Source organism: Xenopus tropicalis, chromosome 3, assembly GCF_000004195.4.
Source record: "Xenopus tropicalis strain Nigerian chromosome 3, UCB_Xtro_10.0, whole genome shotgun sequence".
Classification (NCBI taxonomy): domain Eukaryota; kingdom Metazoa; phylum Chordata; class Amphibia; order Anura; family Pipidae; genus Xenopus; species Xenopus tropicalis.
In genome coordinates this window covers 50954293-50981130 of record NC_030679.2, presented here as the reverse complement: position 1 = coordinate 50981130, position 26838 = coordinate 50954293, and the positions used below count along the sequence as shown (strand labels likewise).

General features: G+C 36.8%; 1 protein-coding gene across 1 annotated transcript in view; it reads right to left on the bottom strand.

Moving 5' to 3' along the window:
• The window catches only part of LOC100490346 (dynein heavy chain 3, axonemal), a 522485-nt gene extending 502727 nt beyond the window's left edge, over positions 1 to 19758 (bottom strand). Inside the window, exon 1 of the mRNA XM_031898872.1 lies at positions 19661 to 19758. Coding sequence (XP_031754732.1) covers positions 19661 to 19752 — 92 coding nt within the window. The 5' untranslated portion in view covers positions 19753 to 19758. The remainder of the gene's footprint in view (positions 1 to 19660) is intronic.
• Between the last annotated feature and the right edge of the window lie 7080 nt (positions 19759 to 26838).

Genomic DNA, 26838 nt, shown 5'->3' with positions numbered 1-26838 from the left:
ATTTTAAGCAAAAGTTAAACTAAAAATCACTACAACGCTTTTTCAGAGTTGATAACCTAGCTGTGAAATCATTACCAATACCTAAAAACAAAGTGAGGATGTGGCAGATAGCAAAAATAAGCAACAAAAGAAACCAAAAAAAGCATTTGATATACCAAGGTTCATTTATAAAAACTGAGTTGAGCTCTAAAAATCATTCATTATGCTTTTTGCCCAGAATAATACAGAGTATGCAACCAATGTTTACTGTCCTGTGCTTACTACAAGTCAGGAAAGGTGGGTTTGCATTCCATGGTCAGATATCTGGTTGTAGGCAACTTAATCAACTGTGACAGGTGATAGCAATGGTTACCAATTTCCCTTACTAAAAATAGTTGTCCAAATCCTTTGACTGCTCAAAGCAGTTGAACACGTTTTGAAGGACTGATACAGGTATCAGGCAAATATGATAAAATAATAAATAAGCATGGTGGTCTTTAGCTACTTCTGCACCAAAGGGGACACTCTCATAAGGGAGTATGGCACTCCTTAAAAAAATGAACCCTACCTGTTTTAGAGCAGGGATTGCAAAGTTTTACACTAGTTGCTTACAAACTGCAATTTAGTTTCAACAAAAAGTTGCACTAATAGTTTATTACCAGACACAGCAAAGCACCAACAGAATCATTGTTCCCTCCTACACATTCCGTGACAAAGTCCCCAGATTTATATATTGTCACTTTCTCTCTGACACACATGCTTAAAAATAAATGTTTGGCAGAAGCGTTGTGCAGACATAATCAGGAATTGATTTTGGAATGGAAAGAATGATTAACTGAAATTTACATTTAGAAGGGCATAAAACAAAGGAAAACCTAACAGTGTCAGCCACAGTGAGAGATTTATTCAGATTTATGGTAGCTATGTACAAACTTGTTGTTTACCAGTCCTGTTGAGCTGCAGTACCTGACATTATCTGAGGAGACTATAAACATTATTCCCTACAAGTTTGGCCCGCGCTCCCTCATATACAACATATATCAAAGAAAAACTATAGCTAAATAAAACTAAAAGAGTATTCAAGATAGCAATGCAAAGCAAATACCAATTTTATATAAATTTGCAAAAACAATTCTTTTTCAAATTGTATGTTTAGTTTTTAGCAGATCACACATTTTCTGAAGCATAATTTTTTATCTATACAGAGCATTATTCTGCAGGACCATACAGTGTTGGACTAGCCCACAGGGATACCAGGAAAACTCCCGATGGGCCCAGGTGTCAGTGGGCCCTCCTGCTTCTAGCCATTTGGTCTAATTTATAGTCATTCCCTATTTCTCTATGGGCACAAAACAACTAAATATACAGAAGAATTGATTATAGTATATACAGATAAAAAACTAGGAAAATATAGAGACTTAGTAAGAAGTAGATGAAAAATGGTTTGGAGAGTGGGCCCATGGTCTTGTTTTTCTGGTGGGCTCCTAGGGTCCCAGTCCAACACTGGTACCATAATACAACCAGCGTAAACTATTGTCATTTTTTCACCCCAGTCCTGATTTACAGATGCCTATTATTCTCATGTCTCCCTTCCTGGTGCTGAGCTTTGCAGTTGGAAAAGTGCCATGTTTAAAGCATAGAGGTCAGTTATCACTGCACAATTCTATAGGTAACCAAGGAGGCACTGTAAGGATATATATAGCAATGACCTCTCAGTGTCACAGCCATGCACATCCCAACACTTAAGGACTCATTTACGTCTGCAAGCACAGTAGGCAACTTATTATTATTCCCCAAAGTGAGATGCAAATAAAACCACTTTTATTAAGGTAGTTGTATCAAAATGCACTTTTCACAGGTCCGTATAGATGAGCTCTGTGCCGCTCAGTCCTTCCTGACTTAAATTCCAAGTTGATGCACAGATGCCTCCATGGTTCCCTCAGCACCCTGCCTCAATTGGCATAGCTGCACACACCAAAAACATGGGGCACACGTCACTCATGTGCTGAATTATGCAAAAATTATTTGCAAGAAAAGCAAACGCCCAGTTGCATCCATTTTGGTGAAAAAAAGATGTTATTGTGGTAGGTGCAGCACTGTGGGGGGAAAAATGGCAACTACACTTGAAATTGCACTTTGCTTGCAGACATAAATGAGCTTTATAATGTAATAAGGATCTATACAAACTATGGAGACCCAGCACTTTTGGGTTCTACAAAGTTTTGCACTGAAATGGCAGTCAGACCAAAAATTAAGAACTTCATCAGAACCTGGACTCATTATTAAAAAAAAGCAAACATTATCACATTGTGTAACTCTGTATACTCAAACACTAAAAACAAGAACTGTTTTCCAATGAACTTTAGCATTCTGAAAGGAAATAGTATCTTGGCAAGGCAGCATCAAAGATACAGGGTATTTGGTATTCAAGCCTTTCATATCTGACCTAATATCGCTGGGACTGAATATGAAAAAATATATTATAAAATGTATAACATGAAAAAAAAAACAATTTTATTTTACACAACCTGCAGGAACGCTCATAAAACCACTGCCCTGTGAATGCCAATTATTTGCTTTTCTTTCGCAGCTTCTATAGCACCCTGAATAATGCTGCCATCCACCTGTAAAAAGGGTTGAAAATTGATTTCATTCAAGATCCACAGTTATAATGCAGGTTAAAACCATTAATTCCCCCACCCTAGCTTTATATGCCTTTTCTACAGCAAACACAACAGCATCAGCCCTCATCTTAAAAGCTTGGCACTTTATTTCCATTCACTCTTATCCCTGACTAGGCTATGCTTCCATATAACACTGGGCTCTGGAGTCTAACTGCCTTTAAATAAATAAGTATGAATGGTACAAAGTATGGTTTCACTTGGGAGCAGTAGGTACTTAGCATAATTTTTCTTTTATATAATGCAGTTATAATGTCCTTGTAGAATAAAGTATTTAACCCAGTTTATGCTTTCCCTGAGGTTAAAAGGTAAACCAGACGTAAACGGATTGATTCAGATCTCATAGCCTGTGAAAATCCACCTTACAGGAATAAAGTGAAATGATGCTCTAACAGGAGTAAAAAAATCAAAACAGTAAACAAGAGTGCTACTCACTTTAGTTAATTTGTTGCTGTTGTCAGGATCAAGGAAGAAGTGTTGTTGGAAGAACTCGTAGAGGAAGGACCTCTCCTACACCTCCCACTAAGGAACACAGCCGCTGGAGCTGGAGACAGGACTGGACCAAGTGGAGGAGTGGCAGGAGTGCCGAACCAGGCGTCAGAGCAGAATCGGGAGACAAACGGATAGTCAGGCAGGCAAGAGGTCGGTACAGGCAGCAGGATTCGTAGTCAAGGGAAAGCCGGATCAAAACAAGTCTTTCAGAAGGATAACAACGCTCAGTGTCTTCCAGGATGAAAAAGATCACTTCGCAGTGATCCTAGGCCTCTGGCGTCTTTTAAAACCCAAGGCGCATGCGCCAGGACGCACGCTGGCGTCAGAGCGTTAATGCACTCGCATTAAGGCGCGCGCCGGCGTCATTGCGCGCCCCCTTGTGGCCAGGCGGGCGGCCGCGCTGCTGCCGTTGGGCCTTACAGCTGTATACTATACTTTCTACCACACGTATTTTATGTAAGATTTCTAGAGCAGAATGCAGTCTTTCTTTAAAGAGCTTTCTCACTTTGTAAACTAAATTCACTTTTTTCTTTACGCAGTAACATTTTTTATAAAGCAATCTTGAGCCTGGTAGTGAACATACAGTTCAATAAAGAGAAAGGGTAAGATGTACAGTTCTGTTCCCCAGTCAATCATTTGGGTCTGGTTCTTAAAGGAGAAGGAAAGGTAGAAAATAAGTAACCTTTATCAGAAAGGTCTATGTAAATACAGCCATAAGCACTCACGGTCCTCTATCAAAAGAAACACAGGATTTCTTGTCTCCTTTTTTGCAAACATGTTTCTTAGGGTATCTGACTTCCTCTCTCAGAAAAATCCTTCATTCTGAGGGCCAGAGTCTTCGCAGTTCTCTTCTCTTTCCCCTCTCCTGCTCCCCCCTCCCATAAGAATTCATAAAATTCACTTCCCCCACCCTTAGGAATGTGTGATCTGAGCTATAATGGCTAGAGCTATACAGCAGGAACATACAAAGACCAAGCTAAAATGGCAGTTGCAATCTTAAATAAACAGAGAAAGCTTCTAGGGCTGTTTACTCCGGTATGGTAATGCTTTCTGCAGAATAATATAGCATTCTAGGTGGCACTAATGTGGTGAACTGATTGGCAGTAAAATGTCAAAATGACTTTCTTTCTCCTTTAAAGGAAAACTAAAACAAAGAAGTAGGCCAGAACTGCTGCACATCCTGTTTTGGGTTTCTGTACCAGCCCCTGCACATGCTCTGTGCTGCTGTCACTTAGAGCTTGGGAACTGACTCACAGTATACTGTATATATAGAATATAAAATACATGATAAAAGGCTGTAATACTTGGATAGGTCGACTATATTCATTTTTACGGTTTACTTTACATTTAAGATCTGGAACACCTGATTAGTCAATATAAAAGTAGAAGAAGAAAATGGGTGCTTTAGAGCTAACCTTATTAAGAGAAAACCTGACAGAAGCCAACACTGTAAAGGGCAGTAGGGCACCTATCATCAAAAAAATTTTTTTTACTGGAGGTACAGGGTAAAAAAATGCTCCTAGGGGGGCACTATAAAACCTGCACTGGCTCGCTCATTATGTGAATGCATGTGACATCAGGTCAGCTGACAGTTAGGTCATATACATTGGGGTGATGAAGCATTAGCTCTAATCTTCTTTTGAAATAACCGACTCTGACACAAAGCTTTATGAAGAGAGACAGATTGCTTAGAGGGGACAATAAACTTGATTTTTTAGAAATGGTACAGAATTTGTAATTGATTGTATTTAGAAAGTTTGTTAAAGTTCCCCACTAATGGTGAATTTAGAACTCAACACAGTAAAATCCCTCCTCTCTCTGTTCATTTTTATGGGATTTTAGAGGCATACTGTAGTTATCAAAATAGTGAACACTAATTTAGCAGGGTAGGAAATATGAAGATAGTAGACCTATCCAAGTATTACAAATAAGGGAGTGCACCCTAAAGTCAACACAACTAATGGAAACCTTCACACTGTGCATGTAAATAATACTTATTGCGATGGTGATGACTTAACAAGCGTGATTGATTGGATGAAGGGGAAGAAGACAATAAAATGACAAGAAACACACAAAAGTAACATTGAGCGTATACATCTCAAGCAGCAGGATATTAGCTGCCATACTAATAGATACATTATTTAAAACAAAGGAAAAGAATCCTAAGATCCTTAACGACTGAAAGGCCAGCGGGAATAATCCCAGCCATAACAAAGTGTAATTGTTTTGTAACTATGCTTATGTTTCTTTTCAGGAGGAGAAATGTAGGAATTTGCATTTTAACCAACTTATGTTGTGATGAATAACTAAAATGTAGCTGTTTGTCTCCATTAGTAATTAAGTAAACTCAGAATTGTTGTTCTCTGCTGGCGTCTTTTTTTTTTCCATTGGATTTTAGTGTAGCCTCCAGTCTGTTTGTAATTGCACTGTACTGTAGGCAGCTTGCCTCAAAACACAGAGCATATGGCATCCTCACAGGACAGGGTAGTGTCTTTTTGTTCTTTTAATGTGCAAGTCAGTTGGTCACTTTCTCTCTCCCTCGCTCTCAATCTCTCTCTCCCGGGAATAATTGAAACAGCTGATCTAATCCATTTTAGAGGTGAGAAATTCTCTTTTGTCTTTTGCCTGAACATTTTGACTTGATTCCGTCTGAGCTGCAATATATCCAGAAGGGAAGCTAATGTACAGTGCACAGAGCAAATCTGATGGAGGCGCAAAAATGATGGAGTGAAGCTGTTTCATGCTATAAATGCTTCAAAGCAGACAATGTCTGTAAGATTAAAATGGGGCTAACACAGCTCTACCTCTTCCCCCCCACCCCATAAATATTGCCCATAGGATAACAATTATGATTCAATAAATAAATCATGTTAGGAAACATAGGAATAGTCATTATAATTTTTAGCTAATTCCAGTACTAAATAAATGGCAGACACTAAATGATGACTTTCTGTGCTTGAAAATGATACCACTCATTCTCTGTTAATCCTAGTTACTTGGTAAGATTTATATTTTGTTAAGCCTCCATGAAAAGCTTAACAAAGGGATCTAGTTGCCAATGGAGCAAATTCTCGGACCAGATAAATTATAATAAATAACCGACTGAGAAAAATAGAGAAAGGCATTGGTAAGAGGGAGAGAAGAGAACAGAAAGACAGCCAGATAGATGATAGATACATAGATACATAGATAGATAGATACATAGATAGATAGATAGATAGATAGATAGATCCATAGATAGATAGATAGATAGATACATAGATAGATAGATAGATAGATAGATAGATAGATAGATAGATAGATAGATAGATAGATAGATAGATGATAGATAGACAGACAAAACAGAGAGGGACAGAAAGAGGAAAAGAGAGAGATGGGTATATGAGTGACACTAAGAGAATTTTCACAGATAAAAAACAATTTAAGGCATCTCGTTCTAGTCCCTAGTGAGTATTACTGGAACGTTTACTGAAATATGTGTTAATTTGTTAAACAGCTAGGGTGTTACACATTTTGTTTTTTGAAACCGTTCCAACACAGCAACATTTCTATTTTAGTAAGGAGTCATTTCAAATTTTAAGGTATAAACTAATGAAGTTGACATAGCATTCATCTGGATACATTAACAATTGATTTAGAATTCCATCCTGGCAAAAAAAAAAAGCTTTTGTCCACTTTGCACAAATGATCTCTATGGCAACTGTTGCTGTGGCACAGGAATTGTTTCATATGGTATGTGGTTTTGCCTTTATCATGATGCAGCCAAGCTATCCGAAAGGATGGTAAGAGGTATGAATACGGCTTCAGTTTAATTGTGTGCAAGAGTTTAACAGCAACAAATTAAAAAATGTGCAGGAATGGCAAAGTAGCACGCAAATGCAGATTTATGTAAAATAACTGGAACAAAGTCAATTTTTGAAAAGCTTGTTTATGCCACCGTGGGTCACACAACGCAAAAAAAAGGGAGCATATTCATTTGTCTTGTGGCTGTGTTTGTTTCTTCTAAAGCTGGAATTATTAATCTTCTGGAGCGATGTCACAACCTTTTGATCACATAGCAAGTTTATGAGCTTGGATTAGAGCCAAACAACTGCTGCAGTACATACTGAAAGAAACTTTTGCCGAATAGCCTTTTAGCTCATTATATTCGAGACACTTGGATTTCAAGTCTGAACAGAATTAACTGAATGACCACCAACACAGAAATACTGTAAGAAAATGGGCATGAAGTATTTTATTTGAAGACTTGTTTCCAGAGGTTAACTGGGTACATTTTCTTTAGTTAGCTGTGTTGCCACTTTGTAAAAATTGCACAGTTGTAGTGGCTACTACTACTAGCTTATGATCCATAATGATGTACGATTAGTATTTAACCCTTTCCTTGTTCATAACTATAGAGAATGATAAATCTCATATCTGCGAGAACTTTTGCAGCAACCCTAGGGTTAACTGAATGCAGGGTAAAGGTCCCTTGGACCGATTTGGCAGCTTATCGGCCCATGTAGGGGCAGAACCGAGGGGCCTGGCCGACCAATATCTGGCCTGAAATTGGGCAGATATCGATCGGGCAGGTTAGGAAATCCAGTCGGATCTGGGACCGCATCGGCTTGTTGATGCGGTCCCCGAACCGACTGCCCCATTGCCGCGTGTAGAATTCAATCATTTGGCCCCAGGGCCAAACAATCGAATTCCCCTACATGCCTTCTCGATATCGCCCACCCATAGGTAGGGATATCGGGTGAAGATACACTCGCTTGGCGACATAGCCAAGCGAGCGGATCTGCCCGTGTATGACCAGCTTAAGGGTCACTGACACTCTCGGCCTTCAAAATTGGCTGTTACGTAGCAGCCTGCCTAGCAGTATAAAACTGTCTGAAACTGATAATATTCTATTAAAATTATAAAATGAATGTAAATTACAAAAGTGCTCAGAAAGTAGACATGGGTTTTTTTCTGAGTTTAGATCCCCTGTAAAGGGAAGCTAAACCGAAATTATGAAATGATATAAAGGTACTTTTATGCATAAACAGTTGGGGTCGCTATCACTCTGAGCTGAAAGCACAGTATTAAAACTCAATTTCTCAGAAACCAATAAAATAGAAAGTTCATGTATATTGCCAAAGTGTAAGGTTACACAGATTAATTTTTTGGATGTAAATCTTTCATTTTTAAGGTTTATAACATAATTTATGTTGCCTTAGACCAGTGATCCTTAACCAGTAGCTTACGAGCAACATGTTGCTCCCCAACCCCTTGAATGTTGCTCCCAGTTGCACCAAAGCAGGTGCTTATTTTCCTGACTTGGAGGCAAGTTTTGGTAGCATTAAAACCAGTTGTACTGCCAAACAGGACTGTTGTACTGTCAGTCCACATAGGGGCTACCAAATAGCCAATCACAATCAATATTTGGCACCTTTTGGAACTTTTTTCATGCTTGTGTTCACCAACTATTTCTACATTTGAATGTGGCTCAAGGGTAAAAAAAAGGTTGGGGACCTATGCCTGACTATCCTGGTAATATAACACTTAAATGATAACTTACTGTATTATTCAGCACAAAAAAGCAGGTAATGTTTTCTCATGTCTTACTATAATACATGAGTTGTCACTTTTTTTGCTATTAGAAACATTTAATGTTTTTGTTCTGCAACTCTCAGGCATGGTGTTTTAACTGCTAACTGGGTTCTTGGGCTTAATTACAGCAACCAAGTAGCAGATTTTGAAGTCAGAATGATATATCAATAGCACAGAAAATAAACATACGCAGTTAAAGAAACAATACAACTAAACCCTCTCGGTCAATCTGTTTTTTTAGAAACGGTGATGTTTTCAGTTACTAATGAGCTAGCTTGGGGAAAAACCACTGCAAAATATCTGCAAAATGCATTGGCATCAATGGGAAGACAAAATGACATAGCAGTTAGGGGTTTGTAGCTCCACAATAGCATATACATTGCCCTACATTGTTAGAGAAGCTTCTTCCCACTATGCTACAATGGTCCATCATAGAAGAAAATAGTACCATTTAGATATTCTTTCTTCCAGTTGCTCAGGCCATAAACTCTCCAAATGTGGTTGACTAAAACCCACTTGTAATTTTCTATTTAGCAAAATAGATCCCTACAACCCATAAAAAATAAGTGATGTAAGCAATGTTTAAATTAGTCTTCAACAGAAGCATCCAGGTAATATAAAGGGGAGGATCCCCTCCATTTATTGTACCTTATACTTATGAAATGATGTTAATATACAGAAAGCATTTTGGCACTCATGGGCAATCTGAGCACAACAGAGAAACACTTTAATGTAAAAATGTGCTTAAACACTATTGCTGTAATGTATGTGGGAAGTAGAATGCAGCAAATATTTTCTTAACCAACGTTTAAACTTTTTTTGACAGCACTGCCATGGTCATTCTCTAATAACTCTATTTGTACTAGATTAGGCAAGAATATCTGAAATTTGTGCAGTTCCTTCAGGGAGGAAAACAAAACACCAGATATTAATGTGTCAAGCTGCAACCTCAGCTGACATTTCTCGGTTAACCTATCATTGAGAAGAAAGGCACATTTAGAATCAAGCATGACGTTTCCCATGCCAACAATAAAAATGCCATAAAAAGCAGTTGCTATAGAAAGAAAAGCAAAATTGCTTCTGTAGAAGAATAAGAATCAGAGCAGTTGTGATATACTGGCAGGAAAGGAGTAGTGGAAGGAGGAGGAGAACTGTTGCAAAACAAAATGTTATTACATTAAAATGGCATTCATGAATTTCGATTTAAAACATTTTATATGCACATTTAGTGGTGCTGTTTTTCAGGCTGTTGAGAAAAATTAGTTTGCTCCTGAAGTCAATAGCAAAAACAATCTATTGATATATGTAGGATGAAGATGAAGTGGAAGGGGGTGGCATACAGTACACATGAGGATCACCATAGGTCTGCCAAGAGCCTCTGCAGTTATAACATAGGGAGCACTGAGGCTTTAACACAATTATTATTTTCAAACAATATTTACATCTTTCAGTTTTCCAGTTTAGCCAGTAGCATGTGTTCAACAAATGGATGTCCTGAAATATCAGTGCATGTCAGTAATCTGGCATATATCTTATTTAAAATTTGTCTTTTGTCTCTCAGCCTTAATATGAACCATGTTCAAAGTTTTCCTTACATTTGCAGAGCAGAAAGCTAGATGGCACATATAAGGGTTGACGCGAAAATTAACGCGCGATTCACTACAGTATTACCGCTTGCGTTAAGACGCATATCGCAAGAGTTACATTTCGCGGTACCTCATGCGTTAATTTGCACGCAGAAATGAATACTAACGCATGATTCACAAACACTTAGACACGCTAAATATCATATTAGTCTATACGAAAATTAACACCTGCTTGAGGCAGGTGGTAATTATAGAAAAGTACAGTTAATGAGCTTTTGGCAATAAAATATGGACTTTGCAGTGTGATTTATTCAAGTATGTGTTTCCCCTAGAGTGATGCAGCCGCCAGTTTGCAGGGAAATGGTCATTTTCAGTACAGTCATTTTCCAAAAGTATTGGCGTGTATGGCTAACGTGGCGTGCGTTTTTTAGACTAAAATGACGCAAGCAGTATCGCGCGTAAATTAACTCAAGTGTCCTTTTAGTGAATTGTGCGTTAAGACGCGAAAAATTAGATGCGATAAAAATTTTAACGCATGCTATAAATAACGGACGTTTTAACGCACTTTAGTGAAACAGCCCTATAATGTGTATTCCACTAGTTAGTAACCACAACGATGTTCCAAAAATCTCTAAGGTTTCAACATTAGGGGAGAAAGTCTGGCAAGTATGAAATTACTTTTATTGCACCAACAGTATTTGCACAGAAGTGCAAAGCAATTAAAGTTTCAAGCTCTTTCTTGTAGCTCACAGACAATTTAATGCATTCTTAATCACATGTCAACACATTCACATCTGTTCTCAAGTCTATTAAAATTGCCTAAAACCTGGTTCAGTACCATATGTCGGCGTAGCTCATGACAATATATCTTTGTGTTCTTTTAATGAAAAAATATCTGTGTTTTTTATGTATACAATAAAGTAGATCACCACAATCAGCTGGCAGAGAATATGCAAGCAATGTGCAAGGCTTGAACTTTAGATAATCAACTAAAGAAATATAATTTATATTTAGATATATATTCAGGATTTATATTTCATGTATGTCCCCTCTCACCTAATACTAATATTTAACTGTTTCAATAAAATCACATCACTTAGGTCCAACAGATTTGAAGGCCATGTACTATGTTAGCTGTAATAAAGGCAAGTAGGTGTTTATGTTGATTGTGAAATTACTTTATGTTAATATGGAGGATTTTGCACATTTAATAGTTTTTGCTCATTCACTGAAGTCTTCAAAATCTTATGCTGCATCTGTCATTCATCTGTTGTTCTGATAAAACTGTTATAAAGGGTTATTTTCTTTAGCTGCTTGGTCTGCTTGTTAAGCTATGCCAACCCAGACAGAGATAAAATATGTATATTATCTGGATATTTGAGGAATTGCTATTTGTGAGTCTGAAAGAAAGGTACGGGGCAATATAACATGAGGCGAAAAGTTTGCAAAGGCATAGTAACTCATATTAATCAATCAGCTGTTTTGCTTTCAACCAGGTGACCAGTAAATGAAACCTACTAATTGGTTGCTATAGGATAAAAGACCTATTTGCAATTTGCTCTACTGCAATAATTTCTGCCTATATGCCTCTGTATACGAAAAAAAACCTGTAGTGGGAAGACTATCAAAGTAGAAGCTGTTTTCTCTAAAGAAGATCCACTTGCAAGGGGACGTGATTTCTCTTTACAAGTACATTAGAGATTATAGACAGATAGGTGAGCATAATTGTTCACATTGAAAGAGGCCACCCATTAAGGCTTGAGGAATGGAATTTTTACTTGAAGTAACGAAAATGATTAGTCACGGTGAAGTTGTGGAATGCCATACCAGATGATGTTGCAATAGAAAATCCTATTAATGCCTTCAAGAGGGGTTGAATGACATTGTGGACAGACATAATATCCATGGCTACACTAAACTCTAGTGCTACAGTTAGTTTTGTGTATGTACATGTATATATATCCAAGGATTTGTAAATGTTTTACTTGTTATTCAATGTAATAGCAAGCAGAGGGTGGCAGTACAGAAGCTAGGGAGACACCTTTTATTCCTAGGACAACAAGTTCACAACAAGTAAGGTAGACCTTGCATTTTTTCTAAATTAGGGATTGGAATAGAGGAAATGAATGGCTTAATCTGAGCAAGTATTATTTACTATTTAGTGGAAATAAAGTGGAATGGAAAGAAAGTTTCAAGGAAGAAACAGCAGAGTTAGAGAAGAAAATTAAAAACATTACATGTATTATTTTCATTAGTTTCAAATGCAATAAGTCATTAAGAATGGAGAATATTTGGAGAGTTCTGTAATTTTTTTTTTTGTAATTTAAACTATGATTTTTGTGAACCATAGATGGAAAATATATTATACTCTTTTCTGAAATGCTTAGCAGCTATTGTGAGAAAAATACCACACAAGCCTAAGATAAATAGGGGGGTTTGAAGGAGTTATGAAGGATTTGCAAACATATGCAAGGAAGAATCATTCACAAGAAAAGTTACAAACATCTTTATAGAAGAATGGGAACAAATAGGGACATCATTTCCTTATTTTTGCAAGTCTAAGGGGCACATTTACTAATCCACGAACGTCCGAAAAGCGTCCGAATGCGTTTTTTTCGTAATGATCGGTACTTTGCGAGTTTTTCGCGACTTTTTCGAGCTCTCAATACGAAAGTTGCAACAATTCGCGAAAGTCGTAATGGCAATGAAAAAGTCGCGACAATTCTCCAAAGGCATAATGGCAATGAAAAAGTCGCGACAATTCACGAAATTTGTTATGGCTATGAAAAAGTCGCGACAATTCGCGCAAGTCGTACCGGTTACAAAAAAGTCGTGACAATTTACGGGAAAGTCGTAATGGCGGCGAAAAAAACGCAAAAAATACGAAAAAGACGCAAAATGTTCGTTTTCCAATCCGAATTTTTCTCATTCGGATTCGGATTCGTGGATTACTAAATCAGCCCCTAATACTTTAACGTACACAAACTTTAAAGAACAATATAAGAAAGCACACTTAGTAAGTTTTGTATTTTTTTACAAAAACTATAATTTCACTGATAACTCCCATATAGCACAGTCCCAATTGATATAAGTTGATTGCCTCAGGACTCACTCACTCAAGTTCCAGGCCAAAGAGCACACAAAATTCTGCAGCACTCTTGTCTTGAATCAATGCAAAGCACGTACAGCACAATATTTCTGTAAATGAAGCTACAACATACGTACCTGCTTACTTTCTTTTTGAAAACATCCAGCCAAGCAAGATAAAGAGATGGGTACTCCTATGGTGCTTTCTAGTATAAAAATACCCTTTAATCAAATAGGATTTCTCAACGTTAGTTGAGGTGTGTTTAAAACAAATCCATTACCAGGACAATTCCCAGCTTTATGTACCTAATCAGATAATGAAGGGGCAAAATGGAAAAATACTGAAAGAAATGGAGATTTAGCATTTAAATATAAACATGTAATTACAGCATGGGGAAATGAAAACGGTTGCCAACGGCTGCTAATAATGTAGGCACAGGTTGGAAGGCTTCAAAAGCTTTATGTCTAAAATGAAAATAAAGCTTAGGGAAAACAGCATTCAAAGCCCCTGGACTTCTTAATATGCTGTGCATATACCATTTTTATATCAATTTTCTTTGTGACCAAAATTTACACACACACACATCCCCCACCACCACACAAACACACACACAAACACACACACACACAGCGCTTAAGGAGCCATTTTTATGCTTATTTTTTAATCTTTGGAATGCCAACAAACAATACTTTGACTGACAAGACCAGAGCTGATCTAATACTGTTCAAAGCTGTTCCTCAGCATCCCATACTGCTCTGGAGCCTTTGCATAATATAGTAAGAATGGTGCAATCCTGAAATACCACTGGCAGTTGCTTTGAATTTCATTATCACAGGTTTCTAAGCAGACTCTTTCACAGCCTTTTTGCCATTTAATATTGCTATAGTTTTATTGACATACAAAGGGCATGCCTATTTATTGGTACCTATGTTTTGTGGTGTTTTTATTTTGTATTACTGTTTTTTAACAACTGTATTTCACTCAAATGGACCATGCCATTAAAATCAAGCATAAGAAGAATAAACAGTGTTGTTTGATGCAACAAATAACACTGTTGAGTATTCTAGCATGGGAAATTGTAGTAGGATACATAAGGGCAAATTTACTAAAACTGCATAATTTATATTTTTTTTATTTCCAAATTTGACTAAATTCGTTTTCCCAAATGTCTGGTATTTAATGAAAAAAAAAGTTATAAGGAAAAATTGCTGCAAAAGTTGCCTCGAAAAACCCAGTTTTATCGAATTGTTGCGACAATTTGAAAAAGTTGCGATTTTTGAACAAAACCCAACCAAATCTGTAAAGTTTCGAGATTAAAAAAAAAAAACTTCAAGAAAACAGAAAGGACATTTGCCGTTGACTTCTACATGAACTCGCCAAATTTAATCTGGTGGATTGACAAATTTGGATTTATAGCCGTTTAAATGCATAGTAAATCTCCGAAAAGTTGCAGCGTTTTTTTCGCTGCAACTTTTTTAAAAAAAATTTGAATATAGTATTTTTGAAAAACTGCATAAAAATACTGAGTCCATACAAATAAAAATGTACCAGCACAGTTACTGTAAACAACTAATCAAATCTCTGCTTTCTTAGATCAATAAAAACTAATTCCTGATTGGTTGCTATTGGTAACTGGACTGGTGTGATGTAGTGTGGGCAGCTTGAAATTAAGCAAAAGACTAATTCTACTTCCTGATCCTAAAAAAAAAATCAAAATCAAAAACAAAACACTAATCCACTGAGAATCCTTCTTTAAAATGAGCTGCTCTTTATCTAAAAAGGTAACAGGCTGTAGCTGGGGGAACAGAGGGATTTAATTATACATTTTAAATTTAGAGTTGAAATATAGGGAAGGGCTTCATTATAAAGGGCCTTAAATGTGAGTGTTAATAATCTGAATTTGATTCTAGAGGAAATTGGGAGCCAGGGATGACATAGGGGCATAGGGGAGCAGTTGATGTGGACTAGTAGCAGCATTTAGAACAGACTGGAGTTGTGAAAAGGCGATGTGTTGAAGGACCTGCAAGGTGTTACAGTAGTCAAGTTAGGAAATAATAAGAGACTGGGTAAGTATTTTAGTTGTGCCTAAACTGAGGTAAGGACATATTTAGGCAATGTTGTGAAGATAAATACAACAAGATTTGGCAATTGTTATGGAAACTAGACAGAACACACAGATCACTGGCTACAAAACCACATTACAAAACCTCCTCAGGTTTTTGAAAGCGTACATAATAGTACGATTTTACTACCATGAAAGCAATAAAGTCTTTGGCTAAAACCAGATTAACCAGGGCAATGGAATTTCGCAACCATAAGGTGCAAACCTTTAGCGTCAGTAACAAGAAGGAAACTATGATCCATAACTCAAATTAGATGACAAAGTAAGATCCCCTAAAGATGGGGATTTCCCTTCAAATTGGTTGTAAGCCCCCAAGGACACAAACTCTACAGCATGCTAGCAAAAGAAATATACTTCTAACTACTCTGGGCTTGAGACTAAACAGCACATTAACCTTAGACAAAGGTCCCTCCATTTGATCTCCCCTGATTCTTCAGTGGTCCAAAGCATCAACCTCTCCTCAAGCACCTCCACTTAACCCATTTCTTTTACCACTACAAACAGGATGAAAGACATTAGCTAGCATGAGGAAAATCTCATCCTATAAATCTAATCCTATACCTCATCCTACTGTAGCTCATCACTAACCTAGGATGAACTACTTTAGTACCAAAGCTTTACAGAGATACTGACACCTGAAATTGAACTGTGGTTTATATATATCATAACATTGTGTTTGAAAAAGCTTTATAATTTTGCCATAAAATTACTTCCTTAACATTACCTATCTGATCCTCATATTTCTCTATGAGGGGGCTGCCATATTTATGCAGCAGGAGTCTGTTAGCATTAGAAGCACTAACTGACAGGCTGAGAAGGGACAGTAAGGTTGGCAGGTTAGGTAAAAAGGTAACATGCTGTAGCTGGGGAAACGGAGGGATTTAATTATACATTTTGAGTATAAACTAAACCTATTGGTGAAAAACAATCAACATGACCTACAGGTAACTTTTTATGTACATTAATATTTTGAAAAGTAGTTTTTCCGTGCATCATTTTAATATTTACAGTATTTTCACACTTCAATACACAGAATTTTTAATTATGTTATGAAGAAATCACTTTAAGAGAATCAAGGTGCAAGCAATTACTATCTGGTAGTGCAATTAAATAACGCAAGCAAGCTATATTTCTGCTGTATTTTATTTGTTTAAATATTTTCCTCTTTCCTCTCTAGCTTCACACACATAATTACTGGGTTTATGTTGACTGAGAGAAAGCAAATCTTGGCAAACACGAACTGCTGTTTTGAAGCACTTCACCAAGGAAACGAAAGGAGTTCCATGCTGTGTCATAGGCATGGCTGACAACAAGAACAAAAAAGGCGTGTTGCAGAAAATTGTGATTACAGTAAAAGATGTAAAGAAATGGCTTTAGCTCTAGCACATCAGCATTACGCCAGGCTTGGATCACATTTGTTGTTACAAAAAGCATCTCGAGGATTTGTAAAACAGATTATGTTAATGTGCTCATCACTGTAGCATAAAGAGACAATTAGTCAAAACCCAAACAAATTCACAGGTGGTTACAAAAGATACTCACAGAAGCAATGTAATGTACCCAGGAAATTATACTTGAAATAGGCCTCACTCTGATTTTGAAATAAGGATGGGGAGGAAACAGGCACTGCTCTAGGAAGTGTAATGTTTCTCCTTTTCACAGAATGTCTCACACATATAGCATATATCCAGAAATCAGTTATCCAGAAAACTCAGAATTGTAAGGTGACCATCTCCCATGGAGTCCATTTTAAGGAAGTAAGGTTTGGGTTTACTTAATACATCAGGTCCCAAGCATTCAATATATATGGATGGATATTACTGACTTGGAAACTGAACAATGAAACTGCACATTTTATATACATTATATATAGAAGTCCAGGCAACAGGCACTCACATCTGATAGAGTCACAAATAGCCTGGGTGCAGTATTAAAGCCGTAGTTTCGGCCGAAACGTTAGGTTTATGTTTGAATAAACTACTCTATTTTTTATACACTAAGCCCTGTGAGTGCGGCATTCTTCCATTTTTGCTTTCTAATATTATATATATATATATATATAATAGTAATATTTGTAATATTGGTGCAATCACAAAAATAATAAGGATAATTATCCTTATTATTTTTGTGATTGCGCCAATATTACTGGTGTTATCTTATCAATAAAAATGTCCATATGCAAGGAAGGAGCACTCAAAGGACTTCAGAAAACCAAACAACATGTGTATTTTTAATTCAATGTGTTGATAATAGGCATATTACGGACAAGAGCGCAGTGTAGGGAAAGAAGGATAATGCTGGGGCTAGGAAGGGTGCAGGGGAAGTGATGCAGGGTCAGAAGAGGCAGAGGGCAAAGCAACAGGAAGGGTAGACCAGTGACTTTAATTTTGTTTCAAATAGCAGTGGAATGCTTGCCTTCGGGGTAATCTATATGAATCTACAACAAATGTTTTGTTAGTTTTCACGCAATTTGTTTTACTTTTAGGTATGTCTTATGTGATCCTGAATTAATTTTAAAAAAATATGGTTTTATCACAGGTCATAATACATGATGCACAGAATTTCTAAAGTCTCTAAAATCCAGTTCTGTATACAAAATCCTGTTTTAGAGTAAGTGAAGACTTAAGTGACCATAAATCCTTTAAGTTGATCATACATGGGCTGATAAAAGCTGCTTTTTGGCCTGTGTATAGGACCAGCCAAATTGGCCAGATATCTATTAAGCAGGTTTGGTTTTACTATCGGGGCAAGGAACACAATGGAGTGTTCATGCAGTCCTCTCCCAGTGACCTGCATTGGCTGCAATTATGATCCAATCAGTGGCCTGACGCCTCTGATGCACATTGGTTAGGGCCAGGGCTTTAAAAGAAATCATATAGCTGGGACATGGTTGTGCCAGATCAATGAAAACATATTACATTTGCAAATGTATGACTACATATATTTCAATATACAAATGTATTGTGCTAGAGCACAATACATTTATCATACAGGGGGATGGTAGCATATATGTACTGTATATGTATGTTACCAGATCTTCCATTTTAACTGCCAAGTAAAATGTGGATTTAATATCAATCGTGATTTAAAGTATTTATCTTTCAGTGACCTTACAGATCAATAGTACATATGTAAATACAATTAATTTGGACTACCCATAGGCTGGAGTGGTTGAGTGAAAGGTTAGGGTTTTATTATATATATATATATATATATATATATATATATATATATATATAATACACATAAATTATAATATACATAAATATATATGTACATCTCAATCTAAAAAGAGGGTCCTTGCTGCTGAAGTTTAAGAATCATAAACATAAAAGAGTCATCAGAAATTGCAGAGAAAATTACTGTAGAATTTTAATTCACGTTCCATTTTGCCATTATGACACTTAGGGGCTGATTTACTAAGACACGAATTCAAATCCGATTGGAAAACGAACATTTTGCGACTTTTTCGTATTTTTTGCAATTTTTTCGGCGCCTTTACGACTTTTCGGAAATTATCGTGACTTTTTCGTTACCAATACGATTTGCGCGAAAAAACGCGACTTTTTCGTAGCCATTACGACTTGCGCGAAAAGTCGCACCTTTTTCGTAGCGTTAAAACTTAAAAGGTGCGACGTTTCGCGCAAGTTTTAACTCTACGAAAAAATTTCTACTTTTCGCGCAAGTTTTAACGCTACGAAAAAATCGCCAGATTTTGCGCAACTTTCGTAATGACTACGAAAAACTCGCGTTTTTTCGCGCAAATCGTATTGGTAACGAAAAAGTTGCGATAATTTCCGAAAAAATCGCAAAATACCGATCATTACGAAAAAAACGCAATCGGACGCATTCGGCCCGTTCGTGGGTTAGTAAATGTGCCCCTTAGTGGCAGATTTATTAAAGTGTGAAATGAGAGCTCACAACAGTAAAATTCTACCACTATCTATTCATTTCTATAGGACATTAAGAGGCATAATTATCAAATGGTTAACTCTAACTTTCAACCATTTATAAAATATGCCTTAAAAAATCCAATAAAAATGAATAGAGAGCAAACTTTTACTGTGGTGAGCTCTAATTTCCCACTTACAGTTTGCAGTACAAATTACACCAAAAGGTAATTAATTATTACTCTTACCTGACATGTCTGTGGAACTTTTCCTCTTTAAATGGTGCAGCCTGAGTAAATGCACCACGTTGTAGTATTTTAGGTTTCTCGCTGCCATCCATCTATACCAATGCAAGAAAAAAGATTCTTGTTCAGTACAAGCTGTACTTTTATAACAACATTTCCGTATTTAAGCATCTACCTAATAACTTGCATAACAATAAAGTGAACTGTGTTAATATTTCAAAACCTTAACAGTTGTTCAAAGAACATTAGCACAGTTTTTTTTAGAGGCATGTTTCTTATTTCCTTACTGCATGCATGACCCTCTAGCACCACTGGAAAACACGTCCGAGAATCTGTATTCAATGAGAACAAAGACCAAAGTTGTGAAGGCCCCTTCATTTCTCTGAGGCAAAAAGGTGAAAGGATCAACAACCACAATCAATATGCTGGTGCTCTATGTTATTTATATGTTCTTCCAAGTCACAAGTTCACAGTAAGCAACTGAGCTTAAGATGAATGGTTGCTAATGGTAGACATGTACATATTGTTGCACCTTGATGGAAGATATATAATACTACATGCCGAGTTTGGAATTATGATGCAAGCAATTAAATAACCATTAATAATGTCCTTTTTCTGATGCTATAATAACCATATGAAACATCATATACATACCAAAGCAAGACATTATTTATAAAGCTATATAAAACCTTACAATTATATTGTGCAACTAGATGACTTTCATTTTCAATGATAATTTCCTGAACCAAGCAGACTGCGCTTAATGGAGCCATCTGAACTCTTTGTATTCAGAAAACCATGAGTAAACCACTCACAGTTTGTTTCAACTAAGCATTTGAGAAAAACCTATGAAATGTTTTATATTATTCAAACGACAGAAATGTGCAACTTCTCAATCTAAGTCTTATAAACACCTGTTTTGTTTTGTTTAGTTAGATTAGCTTAGTGGGTTATTATTATGGTGAAATTAAATAGGCTAAGAATTGTCTTTATTATTCCAAAAAAAAGGCGGCCATGGCCTGTAAACTCTACATTCACTTGAGCAAGTGAGTGAAATTACAAACTGCAAATCGTCTCTACAGTGCAGAGTATGTAAATAGCAAATTGTGTCAGTTAGGTATTACATTTTTTTTAGCACAAAGAAGAAATTATGTCCTAGCTCAAGAACAGTTCCATTTATATACAGCATTTGTAAGTAAGCAACATTGCACTAGTTATACTGAAGACTGCCTCTAGATGACTGGTATAGTATTATGAGTATGTAACACTGAAATTATATTGTAAATTTATTCTAAAACAACTGGACTTTTCTGAATTTTTCTTGAAAATGTTTCACCACTCATCCGAGCTTCTTCAGTTCAAATGACTGGTAGGGAATTCCCCGACATTTAAACCCTTGAGGGTAGTACAGTCACAGACATCCAATCACAATGGTTGTCCAGATGTTTTAGACTTAATTCTACTAGATACTGTATATCATGACCTGGATGAATGAGAATCTTTATAGACATATACAGTATTGTAAACCTATTTTGCCTGATGTACTTGTTCCATTCTGCATCAGAATTAGATAGCTCTTTGGGTCCATCACTCATTTTTCTTCGTTTAACGAGAGGGAAAGTAACATTTATTGACGCTGTGCCAATTTGCACCTGGGCAGTAAGCCATGACAACCAATTTATTTTTGCTTTCACTATTTTACCTGCAGCTGGCAGAAAAATTCTACCTCACTGATTGGTTGCTATGGATTGCTGCCCAGTTACAATTTGCCCAGTGGTGATAAATTAGTCCTAGGGGCACATTTACTAAGACACGAATCTGAACCGAATTGGAAAAATTCCGACTTGAAAACGAACATTTTGCGACTTTTTCGTATTTTTTGCGATTTTTTCGGCGTCTTTACGACTTTTCGGAAATTGTCGCGACTTTTTCGTTACCAATACGATTTGCGCGAAAAAACGTGAGTTTTTCGTAGTCATTCCGAAAGTTGCGCAAAATCTGGCGATTTTTTCGTAGCGTTAAAACTTGCGAGAAAAGTTGCGCCTTTTTCGTAGCGTTAAAACTTAAAAGGTGCGACGTTTCGCACAAGTTTTAACGCTACAAAAAAATCGCAACTTTTTGCGCAAGTTTTATACCGATCATTACGAAAAAACGCAATCGGACGCATTCGGCCCGTTCGTGGGTTAGTAAATGTGCCCCCTAGTGTCTTAATTATTACTAGATTAATTTTGACCGTTTTTGGGATACGTCGTGGCAGTAAAAGGACTTAAATGCCAACGACGTGTCCCATACGTCGTTGGCATTTAAGTGCTGCTCTCTGCAGCGGCGGCATCTGCAGGCAGGCGAGAAATCCTTCTGCGCTATTTTCATTTTGGGTTCAGTACATACCGCAGACTTTGGTATATCTATGCATATTGGTCATTAAACTGTTCAGTAGGCCTCTGGTGTTCCTATTTGGGGTGACTTGCCTTTGTACGCAAGAAATTGTGTGAGATAAATGCGGCAAATTGCAACATCTTTAGGCGATTTTCTGAAATGTCATAAAAACCAATAATTTTAGGAAAGCTTTGCAGATTGGTACTTTGGTGTAGAAAGGACTCTTTACCCTTGTTGGATTTGTCAAAATGTGTACTTTCCAAAAATATATGGTTTTGTGGGGGTCACTGTATAGTTAGGGGAAGTTTTGGCACATAATACACTGAGAGGGGGCTCTGTGTGCAAAAGCTGAGCTGGCAGGCGAGAAATCCTTATGCGCTATTTTCATTTTGGGTTCAGTACATACCGCAGACTTTGGTATATCTATGCATATTGGGCATCAAACTGTTCAGTAGGCCTTAGGTGTTCCTATTTGGGGTGATTTGTCTTTATCTGATCTTTATCAAGAAATTGTGAGAGATAAATGCGGCAAATTGCAACATTTTTATGCGATTTTCGAAATGTCATATAAATCTGCAAACTTAGGAAAGCTTTACAGCTTGGTACTTTGAAGCAAGAAGAAATGTTTACCCATCATAGATTCGGGGGGATGTGTACTTTCCAAAAATATATGGCTTTCTGGGGTGAATGTACTTTTTTTGTAGCATTATCTCACATAAAGGATGTAAATGTGTTGATTTTGCAGGAGCTGAAATGATAGATCATATGGGGGTATGTTCCCATTGGGGCCCCTACATGCCACATACTTAGGTAAACCTATACATATTGGGCATCAAACTGTTCAGTGGACCCCTGGCGTTCAAATTTAGGGTGTTTTATCTTGGTACCTAATGCTATGTGGGAGATAAGATGCTGCAAAGTGGAAGCTTTGAGGGGATTTTTGGCAATGTCATCAAAATTGCTAACTTTAGAAAAGCTGTGCGGCTTGGTACTTTGGAGTAGAAAGACATGGGTACCCATTTTAGATTCGGGGGAATGTGTACTTTCCAAAAATATATGACTTTCTGGGGTGAGCGTACTTTTTTGTATCTTTATCCCACATATAATGATGTAAATGTGTTGATTTTGCAGGAGCTGAAATGACAGAAATGACAGTACATATGGGGGTATGTTCACATTGGGGTGCCTACATGCCCCATACTTAGGTAAACCTATACATATTGGGCATCAAACTGTTCAGTGGACCCCTGGTGTTCAAATTCAGGTTGTTTTATTTTGGTACCTAATGCTATGTGGGAGATAAGATGCTGCAAAGTGGAAGCTTTGAGGGGATTTTTGGCAATGTCATCAAAATTGCTAACTTTAGAAAACCTGTGCGGCTTGGTATTTTGGAGTAGAAAGACATGGGTACCCGTTTTAGATTCGGGGGAATGTGTACTTTCCAAAAATATATGACTTTCTGGGGTGAGCGTACTTTTTTGTATCTTTATCCCACATATAATGATGTAAATGTGTTGATTTTGCAGGAGCTGAAATGACAGAAATGACAGTACATATGGGGGTATGTTCACATTGGGGCCCCTACATGCCACATACTTAGGTAAACCTATACATATTGGGCATCAAACTGTTCAGTGGACCCCTGGCGTTGAAATTCAGGGTGTTTTATCTTGGTACCTAACACTATGTGGGAGATAAGATGCTGCAAAGTGGAAGCTTTGAGGGGATTTTTGGAAATGTCATCAAAATTGCTAACTTTAGAAAAGCTGTGCGGCTTGGTACTTTGGAGAAGAAAGACATGGGTACCCAATTTAGATTCGGGGGAATGTGTACTTTCCAAAGATATATGACTTTCTGGGGTGAGCGTACTTTTTTGTAGCTTTATCCCACATATAATGATGTAAATGTGTTGATTTTGCAGGAGCTGAAATGACAGAAATGACAGTACATATGGGGGTATGTTCACATTGGGGCCCCTACATGCCACATACTTAGGTAAACCTATACATATTGGGCATCAAACTGTTCAGTGGACCACTGGCATTCATATTTAGGGTGTTTTATTTGGTTACTTTATGACCTGTAGAAGATAAGATACTATAGACTGGAAGCTTTGAAGCGATTTTTAAAAAAAATCACAAATTTTGATAAAAACCAATAAATTTAGGAAAGCATTGCGACTTGATAGTTTGGAGTAGACAGACAGTTGTGCCTATTCTGTATTCCCCAGAATCTGTTCTTTCCAAAAATGTACAATTTTCTGGGATAAACCTTCTGTTAGTGGAATTTTTGGCCTTCGAAATCTAAAGTATGCAGCTTTCTGGAGCAGTGCTTTGGAAATTTGGTAGTGTACTGCTATGAGTTTTTGACCTATACAAGTGAGAAATCTCCATAAAACTATATATATTTGGTATTGGCACATTCAGGAGACATGGGACTTTCCAAATCAGTTGTATATTTGTGCATAAAATAATTTTTGTTTCTAGTATGTGTGATTATATTATGGAAAATTAGATTTTTTTTGCATTTTTAGACATTTAGAAGTCTATATCTTGTTACAGAATTGGAATTACACAAAAATTCTACCATATTTTGAAAGCCTAGGTTGTTCTGAAAAAAACGATATATTGTTTTCCTGGGTAAACTAAAAGTCCCCTCGAGGAAAGGCCCATAAAGTGAAACAGTGCAAAATGTTCAAAAACTGTCTGGCAATACAAGTTCCGCTTTGACCAAAACAGCTGTCAGTAAAAGGGTTAAAAAAATAAATTTGGTTGTGTTACATCATCCCACAAAGCAAACAATAAAATCCTTATACCATCATAATCTATAGTGGACTTTTTGTGTTAAAAAGTGTAAGGCCTGATTTGTATACTTGACAATCCTTGGATGAAAGATTTACTTTTAACATTTGGGAACATTTTCTAAAACATTTTTTTATGTTTTATGACTGGAAATGGTATGAGTAAATTGAGAATAGTAGTGATGGTTTCAGCATGCATGGACCATTGGCCAAAATTTTGGCATGAGAAATTTTCAGTTGAGTAAAATTAATGTCCGGCCTTGTAAAAAAAGGCATGGGCAGGTCTAAAAGATGGGGTGGTACCCGTGTTTCCCAAATTTTTAGGTAAAACAAAATGGGAGAGACTCGCTCATCACTATAGAATAGCCTAAATAAATGAGTAGCTATGCAGATATATGTGGATATAGATTATATCTTTCTATATTCCTATTAAAACTAACATTTTGCATTCACATTCTTTTTATTTCAATAGGCAGAGGGAAGAAATGAGATGATAAGCAGAGGATACATTTAAATATGTGTCTAAATCTATATCTTAAGCTCTATAGCTCTGTTAATGTTTCCACATAAATTTGAGTACATAGTAGCTAGTTTACAGGAAACAACAGCATGCATGTTATCATAACAGTTTCTATAATGAGAACATTGTAATACTTTCTTTAATGCACTTGGTTCTTGTTCATTTATCAAGCAGACCATATGAGCAAGAACAATATAAAAAGTGTGCCTGATAAATAAAAGTGCATATTATTTATTATACATCCTACAAAGTGTCTTGTTTGTCTTTATATAATTTAGAATTCCTTTTCTCAGAGTTTGAATGGATGGCTTTTTATAATATATAAATACCTTTATCCTTAAGCTAGCCCTTCACATAAAGATAGCAAATTTGGCAAAGTCTCCAAGAGCATATGTTTCTCTTTTTTGGAGAACCAAATTGGTCTGATTGAAAGATTTTGACCCCAGGCCAACAAATGAATCACAATAGGGGACTCATGCAGTTAAACAGCTTAATAACCCACATGAATTCACATTATCATTTTGGTGCATTGTATCAAAACAAATAACTCATTGACCTTTACTTTTTCCCAATGGCTTCGCATTTGTACCATCTCTGTCCTCACATATACCATAATTTAAAATGCTTATGCAACTTATTACATGAGTTGAAAATTGTCATGCAAGAAAAAGTGGGAATGAAACACAAACAAGTAAATATCAAGGGATAATAGAGTTAGTCAGCTTTGAACAAAGTAGAAAAAAACAGATGTACTGGGAATGATTTGCAGGAGATGAAACATTTAAGCTCTAGAGACAGAAATGCTCCACATAGACCAAAAGCTTGGAAGTGTAGGGAACCGAAGAGGATTATGAAATTCATGCAGAATTGTACAGGGATTCAACTTGAATACATCAATAAACAGAGTCAAATCCTCTTTGGATATCATCACTAAAGATTCAAATTCTTTTACATGCTACAAGAACAAGACATTCCACATGCGGTATAAAACACAATGGGAGCTTGAAATAAACCTCCAGGTGTTTCTAGCTATTAGAAAGTGTAACAAAAGCACTGCCAGACATTTTAAGTATTTTATCTGAAGGTAAATTCTGATGAACATCCATTGCATCCATATTATTCAAAGTGTAAGATGGGGTAAAAAAGACCAAATAAAAAGCATTATGCTATGGATGACGTGTAGATAAGCACTGCCATATGCAACTCTCTAGCTGTTAACATGGGTTATCTGAGGCTTTAGGAATGGCATCTGCTGAAATAAACAGCTTTTCTTGAAATGTCTACCTTCTTGGCACCCCAGATCCATGACACTAATGGGGGCTTTAGTTTAGCTGTGCTGCAAGTATATACAACCCATGACCAGCAGTGCAAGGCCTCTGCATCACCATGCACTCTTGGGGCACCAAACACTATCCATTGTAAGAACAGACTTTAAAGAGGAAAATGACTATAGCATTAAATGTTATTATGATATAGACAGATGAG